General features: G+C 47.6%; 1 protein-coding gene across 1 annotated transcript; it reads left to right on the forward strand.

The window, feature by feature from the left end:
* The first annotated feature begins 6,403 nt into the window (after positions 1–6,403).
* LOC136777326 (uncharacterized) lies at positions 6,404–11,298 on the forward strand. The gene is made up of 3 exons (XM_066733495.1): positions 6,404–7,894; positions 7,964–8,963; positions 9,047–11,298. Exons 1-3 carry the CDS (start codon positions 6,404–6,406, stop codon positions 11,296–11,298), a joined length of 4,743 nt encoding a protein of 1,580 aa, XP_066589592.1.
* Positions 11,299–13,292: the final 1,994 nt, after the last annotated feature.

Here is a 13,292-nt window from a genome sequence, read left to right on the forward strand (position 1 = left end):
GGATTTACTAGCGAGGGGGGACTTATAGGGGGGGACTTACTTATAGGTGGGGGACTTATAGGAGGTGACTTCATAGCGGGGGGGACATATATGGGTGGACTTATAGGGGGGGACTTATAGGGGCGGACATACTTATAGGAGTGGGACTTACTATCGGGTGGGGAGACTTATAGGGGGGGGGGGACCTACTAGGGTGGGGACTTAATAGCGTGGCGGACCTATAGAAGGGGACTTATAGGAGGGACTGACTTATAAGAGAGGGACTTAATAGCAGGGGGGACTTATAAGAGGGGTTACTAGCAGGGGGGAATTTTAGGGGTGGACATATAGGTGGGGTTACTAACGAGAGGGGACTTATAGGGGGGGACTTACTAGCGAGGGAAATTATAGGGGGGGACTTACTTATAGGAGGGGGACTTACTAGCCAGGAGGACTTATAGGGGGGGATGGTTAATAGCAGGGGGCACTTATAGGGTGGACATATAGCTGGGGTTACTAGCGGGGGGGAATTACTAGAGAGGGGGACTTATAGGGTGGGACTTACTAATAGCAGGGGGATTTACTAGCGGGGGGACTTATATGGGGGGACTAACAAGCGGGGGGACTTATAGGAGGGCGACTTACTAGCGGGGGGTTACTAGCAGGGGGGACTTATAAGGGGGGACTTACTAATAGGAGGGGGATTTACTAGCGGGGGACTTATAGGGGGGGACTTACTTATGGGAGGGGGACTTACTAGCGGGGGGGAGTTATAAGGGGTGGGGGGTTACTAGCAGGGGGGACTTAGAGGGGGAGACTTGTAGGTGGCGTTAATAGCGGGGGGGACTTACTTATAGGAGAGGGACTTATAGGGAGGGGACTTACTAATAGGAGGGATATTTAATAGCGGGGGGAATTATAGGGGGGGACATATAGGGGTGGATTTTTAGGGGGGGACCTACTAGCGGGGGAACTTATAGGGGTGGACTTACTAGGGTGGGGACTTATAGGGGGTGACTTATAGGGGGTACTGACTTATAGGAGGGGGACTTAATAGAAGGGAGGACTTATAGGGGGGGACATATATTTGGGATTACTAACGGGGGGGGGGACTTATAGGAGGGGGACTTAATAGCAGGGGGAACTTATAGGGGGGGACATTTAGGTGGGGTTACTAACGGGTGGGGATTTATAGGGGGGGACTTACTAATAGGAGGGGGACTTACTAGCGGGGGGACTTATAGGGGGGACTGACTTATAGGAGTGGGACTTACTAGGGGGGGGACTTATAGGGGGAGGTTACTAGCAGGGGGGACTTATAGGGGTGGACTTATAGAGGGGGACTTACTTTTAGGGGGGGGACTTATTAGCGGGGGGACTTCGAGAAGGGACTTATAGGGGGGACTGACTTATAGGAGTGGGACTTACAAAGGGGGGGACTTATAGGGGGAGGTTACTAGCAGGGGGGACTTACTTATAGGAGTTGGACTTACTAGGGGGGGGGACTTATAGGGGGAGGTTACTAGCAGGGGGGACTTACTAGCGGGGGGACTTAGGGGTGGGGACTAGCTTATAGGAGGGGGACTTAATAGCAGGGGGAACTTATAGGGGGGGACATATAGGTGGGGTTACTAACGGGTGGGGACTTATAGGGGGGGACTTACTAGCGGGGGGACTTACAAGGAGGGGGACTTATAGAAGGGGATTTACTAGGGTTGGGACTAATAGGGGGGGACTTACTTATAGGAGTGGGACTTACTAGGGGGGGACTTATAGGGGGAGGTTACTAGCAGGGGAGACTTATAGGGGGGACTTACTAGTGGGGGTGACTTATAGGGTGGGATTTACTAATGGGAGTTGGATTTATAAGCGGGGGGGCTTATAGAGGGGACTTACTAGCGGGGGGAATTATAGGGGGGGGACTTATAGGTGGGGTTACTAGCAGGGGGGACTTATAGGGGGGGACTTACTTGGGTTGGGACTTATAGGGGGGGACTTACTAGGGTGGGGACTTTAAGGGGGGACTTACTAGCGGGGGGACTTATAGAGGGGACTTACTAGCGGGGGGAATTATAGGGGGGAAATATAGGTGGGGTTACTAACGGGGTGGGACTTATAGAGGGGGACTTATTAATAGGAGGGGGATTTACTAGCTGGGGGACTTATAGGGGGGGACTTACTTGGGTTGGGACTTATAGGGGGGAACTTACTTATAGGAGTGGGACTTACTAGCGGGGGGGACTTTTAGGGGGAGGTTACTAGCAGGGGGGAATTATAGGGGGACACTTACTAGATTGGGGACTTTTAGGGGGGGGGACTTACTAGCGGGGGAACTTATAGGGGGGGACTTACTAGGATGGGGACTTATAGGGGGGGACTTACTTTTAGGAGGTGGACTTAGAAGAGGGGACATATAAGGGAGACTGACTTATAGGAGGGGGACTTAATAGCAGTGGGAACTTATAGGGGGGGACATATAGGTGGGGTTACTAACGGGTGGGGACATATAGGGGGGGACTTACTAATAGGAGGGGGATTTACTAGCGGGGGGACTTATAGGGGGGACTTACTAGTGGGGGGACTTATAGAAGGGGATTTACTAGGGTTGAGACTAATAGGGGGGGACTTACTTATAGGAGTGGGACTTACTAGAGGGGGGAATTATAGGGGGACACTTACTAGGGTGGGGACTTTTAGGAGGGGACTTACTAGCAGGGGGACTTATTGGGGGGACTTACTAGCGGGGGGAAATATAGGGGGGGACATATAGGTGGGGTTACTAACGTGGGAGGACTTATAGGGGGGGACTCACTAATAGGAGGGGGATTTACTAGCGGGAGGACTTATAGGGGTGGACATATAGGTGGGGTTACTAGCGGGGGGGACTTATAGGGGGGGACTTACTTATAGGAGAGGGACTTACTAGCAGGGGGGAATTATAGGGGGACACTTACTAGGGTGGGGACTTTTAGGGGGGGGACTTACTAGCGGGGAAACTTATAGGGGGGGACTTACTAGGGTGGGGACTAATAGGGGGGGACTTACTTATAGGAGTGGGACTTACTAGCGGGGAGGACTTTTAGGGGGAGTTTACTAGCAGGGGGGAATTATAGGGGGACACTTACTAGAGTGGGGACATTTAGGGGGGGACTTACTAGCGGGGGAACTTATAGGGGGGGACTTACTGGGGTGTGGACTTATAGGGAGGGACTTACTTTTAGGAGGGGGACTTACTAGCGGGGGGACTTAGAAGAGGGGACATATAAGGGAGACTGACTTATAGGAGGGCGACTTAATAGCAGGGGGAACTTATATGGGGGGAGGTATAGGTGGGGTTACTAACGGGTGGGGACTTATAGGGGAGGACTTACTAATAGGAGGGGGATTTACTAGCGGGGGGACTTATAGGGGGGACTTACTAGCGGGGGGACTTATAGAAGGGGATTTACTAGAGTTGAGACTAATAGGGGGGGACTTACTTATAGGTGTGGGACTTACTAGGGGGGGGGGAATTATGGGGGGGACACTTACTAGGGTGGGGACTTTTAGGGGGGGAATTACTAGCAGGGGGAATTATAGGGGGGGACATATAGGTGGGGTTACTAACGGGGGGGGGACTCACTAATAGGAGGGGGATTTACTAGCGGGGGGACCTATAGGGGGGAACTTATAGGGGGGGACTTACTAGGGTGGGGAGTTATAGGGGGTGACTTGCTTATAGGAGGGGGCTTACTAGCGGGGGGACTTACTTATAGGAGGGTGACTTACTAGCGGGAGGACTTAGGGGAGGGGACTTATAGGGGGGACTGACTTATAGGAGGGGGACTTAATAGCAGGGGGAACTTATAGGGGGGACATATAGGTGGGGTTACTAACGGGTGGGGACTTATAGGGGGGGACTTACTAATAGGAGGGGGATTTACTAGCAGGGGGGAATTATAGGGGGACACTTACTAGGGTGCGGACTTTTAGGGGGGGGGGATTTACTAGCGGGGGAACTTATAGGGGGGGACTTACTAGCGGGGGGACTTATAGAAGGGGATTTACTAGGGTTGGGACTAATAGGGGGAACTTAGTTATAGGAAGTGGGACTTACTAGGGGGGGGGGGGACTTTTAGGGGGAGGTTACTAGCAGGGGGGACTTATAGGGTGGACTTACTAGCGGGGGGAATTATAGGGGGGGGGACATATAGGTGGGGTTACTAACGGGGGGGGACTTACTAGCGGGGGGACTTATAGAAGGGGATTTACTAGGGTTGGGACTAATAGGGGGAACTTACTTATAGGAAGTGGGACTTACTAGGGGGGGGGACGTATAGGGGGAGGTTACTAGCAGGGGGGACTTATAGGGGGACTTACTAGCGGGGGGAATTATAGGGGGAACAGGGGACATATAGGTGGGGTTACTAACGGGGGGGACTCACTAATAGGAAGGGGATTTACGAGCGGGGGGACTGATAGGTGGGACTTACCAGCGGGGGGAATTATAGGGGGGGACTTACTAGCGGGGGGACTTATAGGGGGGGGACTTACTAATGGGAGAGTGATTTATTAGCGGGGGGACTTATAGGGGGGACTTACTAGAGGGGGGAATTATGGGGGGGACATATAGGTGGGGTTACTAACGGCGGGGGGGGGGGGGACTTATAGGGGGGACTTACTAATAGGAGGGGGATTTACTACCGGGGGGACTTATAGGGGGGATATATAGGTGGGGTTACTAGCGGGGAGGACTTATAGGGGGGGACTTACTTATAGGAGTGGGACTTACTAGCGGGGGGGAATTATAGGGGGACACTTACTAGGGTGGGGACTTTTAGGGGGGGACTTATAGGAAGGGGACTTACTAGTGGGGGTGACTTATAGGGGGGGACTTACTAATGGGAGGGAGATTTACTAGCGGGGGGACTTATAGAGGGGACTTACTAGCGGGGGGAATTATAGGGGGGGGGGGACATATAGGTGTGGTTACTAACGGGGGGGGGACTTATAGAGGGGGACTTACTAATAGGAGGGGGATTTACTAGCTGGGGGACTTATAGGGGGGGACATATAGGTGGGGTTACTAGTGGGGGGGACTTATAGGGGGGGACTTACTTATAGGAGTGGGACTTACTAGCAGGGGGGAATTATAGGGGGACACTTACTAGGGTGGGGACGTTTAGGGGGGGACTTACAAGCGGGGGAACTTATAGGGGGGGACTTACTAATGGGAGGGGGATTTACTAGCGGGGGGACTGATAGGGGGGACTTACTAGCGGGGGGAATTATAGAGGGGGACTTACTAGCGGGGGGACTAATAGGGGGGGGACTTACTAATGGGAGGGTGATTTATTAGCGGGGGGACTTATAGGGGGGACTTACTAGCGGGGAGAATTATGTGGGGGACATATTGGTGGGGTTACTAACGGGGGGGGACTTATAGGGGGGGTCTTACTAATAGGAGGGGGATTTACTACCGGGGGGACTTATAGGGGGCGGGTTACTAGCAGGGGGGACTTTTAGGGGGAGATTTATAGGTGGGGTTACTAGCGGGGGGATTTATAGGGGGGACTGACTTATAGGAGGGGGACTTATAGGGGGGGACATATAGGTGTGGTTACCAGCCGGGGGGACTTATGGGGGGGGGGTACTTACTAGGGTGGGGACTTTTAGGGGGGGACTTACTAGGGTAGTGACTTTTAGGGGGGGACTTACTTATAGGAGTGGTGTTGGAGATCGGAGTGTAGGTACGAGCGGTCTGGGACTCTCAGGCCGTCTCGCTCCCGCTCACACTCTGTCTCTCTTGATCCTACCTCCAACAGAGGCCGATAGGTGGCCCACGGCGTAGAACTCTCTCTCGCTGTTATTATTTGGGTCTATTGTACATATCAATACCTAAGAGTTCCGTGATAAGCGCGGCTCAATTTAAACGGTCTAGACTCTAGACTCTGTCTTTTCTGTCGTTCTTCTCAGCAGCTTAGCCATTCCTCCCTTCCTGCGACGCCACTAAGTCTCTTAGTACGCATTTCTGCTCCATCAACGATTTCTTGGGCTCCAAGAAATCGTCTTCCTTTCTCTCTATCTTCGTTGCCTGGGAGTCTCAGGTGCGGGGAATCCTATCCGGGGACCTGGGGACCACAGGGTTGGATTTCGTAGTTGTAACTTTGGGTGGATTATCAATTTGCGGCTCAGCCTTCTTTGGAGCACTTTTTATTCTTTTGTATTTTTTTTTCTTCAAATAAACTGATTTTACCAGATTTCCTGGGCGTTGTTTTTGTCACCCTGGAGCCTTCCTTCCTAGACCTCCTTGCGGATATCACCCAATCAACTTTCAAACAAATTTCTGGTCCTTCGAGCCGGATATAACCGGTACATATTCAATTGAGTTGAATTTTGGTTGGTGATTCTTCGAGGTGACTGGGGGAGTGTCTCTGGTGGCAAAATGGTAACGCAGGAGGAGATACTCATGTGCGCAGGTCACGTTGGTCTTTATTGCTCAGAATTAGAACGGCTACTGGTCAACACCAAAAAGCGTGGTATAGGTTATTTTACCGTCCCTTATTTAAATGGTCGTCTGGCTAGTGCCAAGGAAATTCTCGCGAAAATACAAACGAATCATGTGACGATCACTAATCATTTATCGGAAAAAGATTTGCAACAGTTTAACTATACGACGCAGAATACTTATGAGCGAGCTATGACGGCGTATTTGACTGCGGAAGAATACATTTTAGAGCAAATCGAGAATTTAAGCGGTGAGCAAGTCGCTCCTGTCACTGCAGGGCGGACCCATGCTCCCTCGTTGAAACTTCCTAAGTTAGATTTACCCAAGTTTAGTGGTGACTATTCTGAGTGGTCAACCTTCTATGACTCTTTCAAATCAATGATTCACGATAATTCGACATTACCAGGTATTCAAAAGTTTCATTATTTAAAGGCATGTCTTCAAGGAGAAGCTAGCTCAGTAATTCGATCCTTAGCCGCCAGTAACGATAGTTACTTAACAGCATGTAATGCATTAGTGACTAGGTATACAAATGAACGAATTATTACGTCCAACCTTCTTAGCAAACTAACGCTCATTCCGAAAGTCTTCGCTGACAATCTCATGTCCATGAAAACACTACGCGATATAACTATAGTTGCGCTCGACTCGCTGAGGACATTAGGATATCCAGTTGATGGTTGGAGTGCCATATTGGTCCACATCCTCTCAAACAAGCTAGATCAAGTTATCACTGTGGAATTGGAGAAGGAAATAAGACGTGTATTGATATATCCTTCTTTCACTCAGTTTTTAGAGTTCATCACCGAGCAGATTAATATGCTCGAATCTATTAGTAATAAATTCAAAGGTAGTAAACAAACTACTGATAAAACTTCTCGTCCTAAGTCGTTGAAATCACTCAACGCAATCGTGGATAAACCAAAATGCTTTTATTGTGACGCGGATCATCCTCTCTATCAATGCAACAGCTTTATTGCCTTGAACCCTCAAGCCAGATATAAAGCAGCGCAAAATAACTCACTTTGTATCAATTGCTTGAGACCTGGACATTCGATATCGTCTTGCCGAAGTAATTCTCGGTGTAAAAAATGTTCCAAGGCACATCATACGCTTTTGCATTTTGAGAAACAAGCTAATCCGACGCCTCAACGTAAATCATCTCAAGCTGCTTCACCCACGAGTCTTCAAACCATTGATCAGTCTTCGACTTCTGTTGTTGCTCATGTGAGTGCCATGGACGAACGCACGACACTCCTTGCTACTTTTCTCACGCGCGCTACAGCACCAAATGGCCGTCAAATTATGATTAGAGGCTTAGTCGACCCGGGCTCACAAACATCGTTCATGACGGAAAATCTAGCCCAGTTATTAAAAGTTACACGCCGCAAAGTTAATGCAACGATTTACGGAGTCACAGGAGGTGCGGTACGTAACGTCTCGAGCAAAGCTGAACTCATCTTACAGTCTGTCAAACACGATCAGGCCTCACTCTAGGTGACGGCATTAATTTTACCAAAAATCACGAATTATAGTCCTCGGTCGTATTCACCTCTTGAATTCCCTCATTTAGGTTCTCTGGACCTCGCGGACGAATATGCTTCTGTTAAAAATCCAATTGATATTTTAATTGGTGCAGATTATTGCCCTCAGCTTTTACTGAATCAAATAATTCATTCATCGAACCGTGCACTGATAGCACAAGATTCGTTATTTGGCTGGGTTGTGTATGGTACACTTGCGTCGCACATGCATACTGCAACAGTAAACGTTCTTCATTGTTGTGACTTCGATAAAACACTTCGAGATTTTTGGGAGATTGAAGAAGTTCCTAGCACCTATAGTTTGACCCCTGAAGATCAATTATGCGAGGACATTTTCGCGAGTAACGTTACTCAATTACCATCAGGCCGCTATCAGGTTGCATTGCCTTTCAAGACAGAGTTCTCCAAATCGGCACTGGGAGCCTCTCGCAGCATCGCCGAATCAGCTTTAAAGCGAGTTCTCTGTCGTATTAACAAATCTCCTGAGCAGTCCGACAGCTATGCTAAATTCATTAGAGAATACGAGCAGCTAGGACATATGGAGAAGGTCACAACAAACGCGATTGACACAGACTCCTTGGTTTACTTGCCTCATCACGCAGTATTTAAGCTCGAAAATGGAAAGCAGAAAATACGTGTCGTATTTAACGCGTCCGCTAAAACTAAGAGTGGTCTATCACTCAACGACGTACTCTTAGTAGGGCCAAAACTACAAAAAGATATAACAGCCATTCTTATGAATTGGCGTGATTTTCGTTTTGTTGGTATAACAGATATTATTAAAATGTTCCGCCAAATTCTAATTCGTCCGGAAGACAGAAAATTCCAATCTATAATTTGGAAAGATGATTCTGGTAATACTCAAGCATATCGATTGAACACGGTCACATACGGTACCGGACCTGCACCGTTTTTAGCTTCACGGGTAGTGCAGGAACTCGCAAATCAACACGGTGATGACTTCCCAGACGCGAAGTCCATCTTACTTCAATCAATCTATGTCGATGATATTCTTTTTGGAGTAACAACCTTGCAGATTTACGCGATATCCAATCTCAATTAGTTCAGTTGTTGGATAAAGGTAAATTTGAGCTCAGTAAATGGGCCTTCAATTCAGCAAGCACAGCTCTCCAAGAAATTCCTAATGATTCTAGTAACGCTAATCTTAATTTTAATAGCGAAAATTTTAACGAAACTAGCAAAGTGCTGGGCATATCTTGGAATACCAGCTCTGATTCATTTCAGTTTATAATCTCGCCTTCTTCCATCACTAAGTTAACAAAGCGCATGTTACTCTCGGAAAACACGAAGATTTACGATCCTTTAGGCTGGATCTCACCGTTCACCATTGTGTTAAAGCAAATAATGCAATCCACATGGTTGCTCAAACTTAATTGGGATAACGAGGTTCCCGAGCCTATCCAATCTAAATGGATGTCTTATTACTCGCAAATGTGCGAATTAACAAAAATCAATATCCCGCGCTGGAATGGTCAACTTAGTGCAGCAGATAAATTAGAACTCTATGGGTTCTGTGATGCTTCAAATGTATCCTATAGTGCTGTGGTGTATGCCAAATTCACCAATAGTGATAGTCAAACCTCAGTCAGCCTCGTAATGGCAAAGGCCAAAGTGGCCCCTCTTAAAGCAATTAGCATTGCTCGTCTTGAACTAGTCGCCGCTGCTTATTTGACTAAACTAATGCTTCATATCAAGTCATCACTTAAACGTTCAGTGCATGACATTTTTTGTTTTTCTGATTCACAAATCGTGCTGGCTTGGATTGCACAACATTCGTCAAAATGGAAAGTTTTTGTAGCCAACCGAGTCGAATATATACAGTCAAGTCTACCAGAGGCTCATTGGTCTTATGTCAATACTAAGTCCAATCCTGCAGATCTCAACTCGCGAGGGATCAATCCAAGCCAATTAATACATTGTACGCTTTGGTGGGAAGGACCCTCTATAATTCGGGAAACGTCATCGGAAAATTCTCCTTTAATGTTTGAAACCAACGAGGAAATAAAGACCTCCTCGATATATACAAATCATGTCACACGCGATTTACCGTCATTTCTTCATAACTATTCGTCGTGGACAAAACTAATCCCTGTTGTTAGCTACGTGTTGCGATTTATAGATCGAGCGCGTAGAAATAATGTTTGTCAACACGCTCACTTGTCAGCTCCCGAGCTACGCACTGCAACACTGCGTGTTGTGAAAATAATTCAAGCTGCTGCTTTCTTAAACGATATATTGACGTTGCAAGGCAAAAAGTCAGTTCCGTCAAGTTCTCGATTACTTTCTCTTGCCCCATTTTTAGATGCGCAAGGAATTCTACGAGTAGGTGGGCGTCTGCAACACTCATTTTTGTCAGACAACCAAAAGCATCCCATTATTTTGCCAACTAATTATTTAACCGAGCTGCTCATTCGACATATACATATCACGACCTTGCACGGTGGCCTACAGCTTACGTTAACAGTATTGCGGCAAAAGTATTGGGTGATCAATGCACGAAACGCTTGGAAAAAAATAATACATAGGTGTGTCACTTGCGTTCGTCAGCGTGCCAAGCTAGGAACACAATTCATGGGATCTTTGCCTACTGCTCGAGTAAACCGTAGCCATCCGTTTGAACATACTGGCATTGATTACGCCGGGCCCTTCCTTGTAAAACTGCATCAAGGCCGAAACTCGAAATCAGTTAAGTGTTATATAGCTGTTTTTGTATGCATGGCTACTCGTGCCATCCATCTTGAGCTTGTCTCTAAATATGATACGGATGCATTTTTGGCAGCTCTAGCTCGTTTTACTTCACGTCGTGGTAAACCCGCGGTGATTTACTCTGATAACGGGTTAAATTTTCAAGGAGCAAATAAGGAATTGAAACTTGCATTCCAAGGCTCTCTGAAACATGTGCAATCTATAGATTTTGAACCTATACGCGAAATAGAATGGAAATTTATTCCCGTGGCCACTCCTCATTGGGGTGGACTGTGGGAGAGCGGGGTACGAAGCATAAAACATCATCTAAAGCGTGTTCTTGGGACTTTTCTTCCTACGTTCGAGGAAATGACCACACTAATTTGTCGTATTGAAGCCTGTCTAAACTCCAGACCTCTTTCTCGCTTACGCGATGACATTGAAAGTTTAGAATGTCTAACGCCAGGGCATTTCTTGGTTGGTCGCTCTTTACTCGCTCCACCCGAAATGTCCGTTCTAGATTTAAAGGAATCTACTCTAAATCGATGGCAGAAAATCACTCGGATTACCGAGCTTTTTTGACAAAAATGGTCGGGCGAATATCTGCAATCATTACAATCTCGTCCAAAATGGCAAATCAAAAATAACGATTTTCGTGAGAGTGACATCGTTATAATTAAGACTCCAAACGCTCCACCTTGCAAATGGAACTTAGGCTGAATTATTCGTTTAATAATCGGTTCAGACTCAGTAGCAAGAGTAGCTGTGGTTCAAACAGCGAATAAACAGATTCAACGCAGCCTAACCCAGCTGTGTAGGATCCCGGCATAAATACAAATATTGACAAACAATCCCAACGGCTTCTGATCTGCCGACTCGTACATCTCATCACCTTGACGCTTTACTTATTAAATCAGTACTCCTTAATCATGGCTAGTGACAAGGTGCCTAATCTAGTCGGCAACGTCGAAATGTTCTTAAGTGAAGTTTGGGGCGAAGAAGCCAACGCGTCCGATGTACTGGACCTTTCCTTCAGTGACTTGAGTCTTTCGGACGATGCTCCTTGTGTTGATTCTCTGCTTGAAATTCCGGATTTGCTTGTGTCGACGAAGGAAGAAGAGGACTCCAGGATGCAGGTCATTTTGGATCCGCCTTGTCCACCTGAACTAGAATCAGCTGACGTGGTCATGGAACCCATAGCGGGACCTTCTCGTACACCAGCACCAGCAATTGATTTAGCTGTTTTATACGCGAGCAATTGGGAGAATGGAATCCTGTATGATTCTACCGCAAAGGAGCAGGAGCGTACAGCAAAATACGTTACCGTCTTGGCGTTCGGGCTCACACACCGTATACCATTGCATGCGGTCTTGAAATATCGGCAGTGGAAGTCTTGGGATCCTCAAGGAAAATTGCTCTTGCGTTGGACTCCAGCGTTAGAGCTGAAAACTGCCAAACTCATCATTAAGAAATGAGTTAGTCTGCGACCATTGGTGGACATTCGGAGCTTCGCTCAAAGGTTTTTTTCTTTTTCTTTTCCACCATGGTCTTTATTTACGGTGTTTCACCATTCCAAATTTTAGAACATAAGTTTAGTTTATTTCCAACATCTGCGAGATTCATCTGAATTGACGCAGGAACGTCAATGCGGGGGAGGATTTGTTGGAGATCGGAGTGTAGGTACGAGCGGTCTGGGACTCTCAGGCCGTCTCGCTCCCGCTCACACTCTGTCTCTCTTGATCCTACCTCCAACAGAGGCCGATAGGTGGCCCACGGCGTAGAACTCTCTCTCTCGCTGTTATTATTTGGGTCTATTATACATATCAATACCCAAGAGTTCCGTGATAAGCGCGGCTCAATTTAAACGGTCTAGACTCTAGACTCTGTCTTTTCTGTCATTCTTCTCAGCAGCTTAGCCATTCCTCCCTTCCTGCGACGCCACTAAGTCTCTTAGTACGCATTTCTGCTCCATCAACGATTTCTTGGGCTCCAAGAAATCGTCTTCCTTTCTCTCTATCTTCGTTGCCTGGGAGTCTCAGGTGCGGGGAATCCTATCCGGGGACCCGGGGACCACAGGATTAGATTTCGTAGTTGTAACTTTGGGTGGATTATCAATTTGCGGCTCAGTCTTCTTTGGAGCACTTTTCATTCTTTTGTATTTTTTTTTCATCAAATAAACTGATTTTACCAGATTTCCTGTCCGTTGTTTTTGTCACCCTGGAGCCTTCCTTCCTAGACCTCCTTGCGGATATCACCCAATCAACTTTCAAACAAGGGGGATTTACAAGCGGGGGGAATTACTAGCGGGGGGACTTATAGAAGGGGACTTATAGGGGGGACTGACTTATAGGAGGGGTACTTAATAGCAGGGGGGACTTATAGGGGGGGAACTTATAGGGGGGGACTTAATTATAGGAGTGTGACTTACTTGCGGTGGGACTTATAGGGGGAGGTTACTAGCAGGGAGGACTTATAGGGGGGGACTTACTAGCGGGGGAGGACTTATAGGGGGGGACTTACTAGGGTGTAGACTTGTATGGGGGACTTATAGGTGGGGTTACTAGCCGGGGGGGGGG

Source organism: Prorops nasuta, unplaced genomic scaffold (genome assembly GCF_024137725.1).
Source record: "Prorops nasuta isolate Cenicafe-Biocafe unplaced genomic scaffold, Cenicafe_Pnas_1.2 PNAS00011, whole genome shotgun sequence".
In the NCBI taxonomy this organism is placed as follows: Eukaryota; Metazoa; Arthropoda; class Insecta; order Hymenoptera; family Bethylidae; genus Prorops; species Prorops nasuta.

Excerpts from the sequence above, each read along its gene's own strand:
- LOC136777326 (XM_066733495.1), top strand. The coding sequence starts at position 6,404 with ATGGTAACGCAGGAGGAGATACTCATGTGCGCAGGTCACGTTGGTCTT. Across the intron at positions 7,895-7,963 it reads ACGGAGTCACAGGAGGTGCG|GTGACGGCATTAATTTTACC; the intron begins GTACGTAACGTC and ends GCCTCACTCTAG. Across the intron at positions 8,964-9,046 it reads GGAACTCGCAAATCAACACG|ATTTACGCGATATCCAATCT; the intron begins GTGATGACTTCC and ends ACAACCTTGCAG.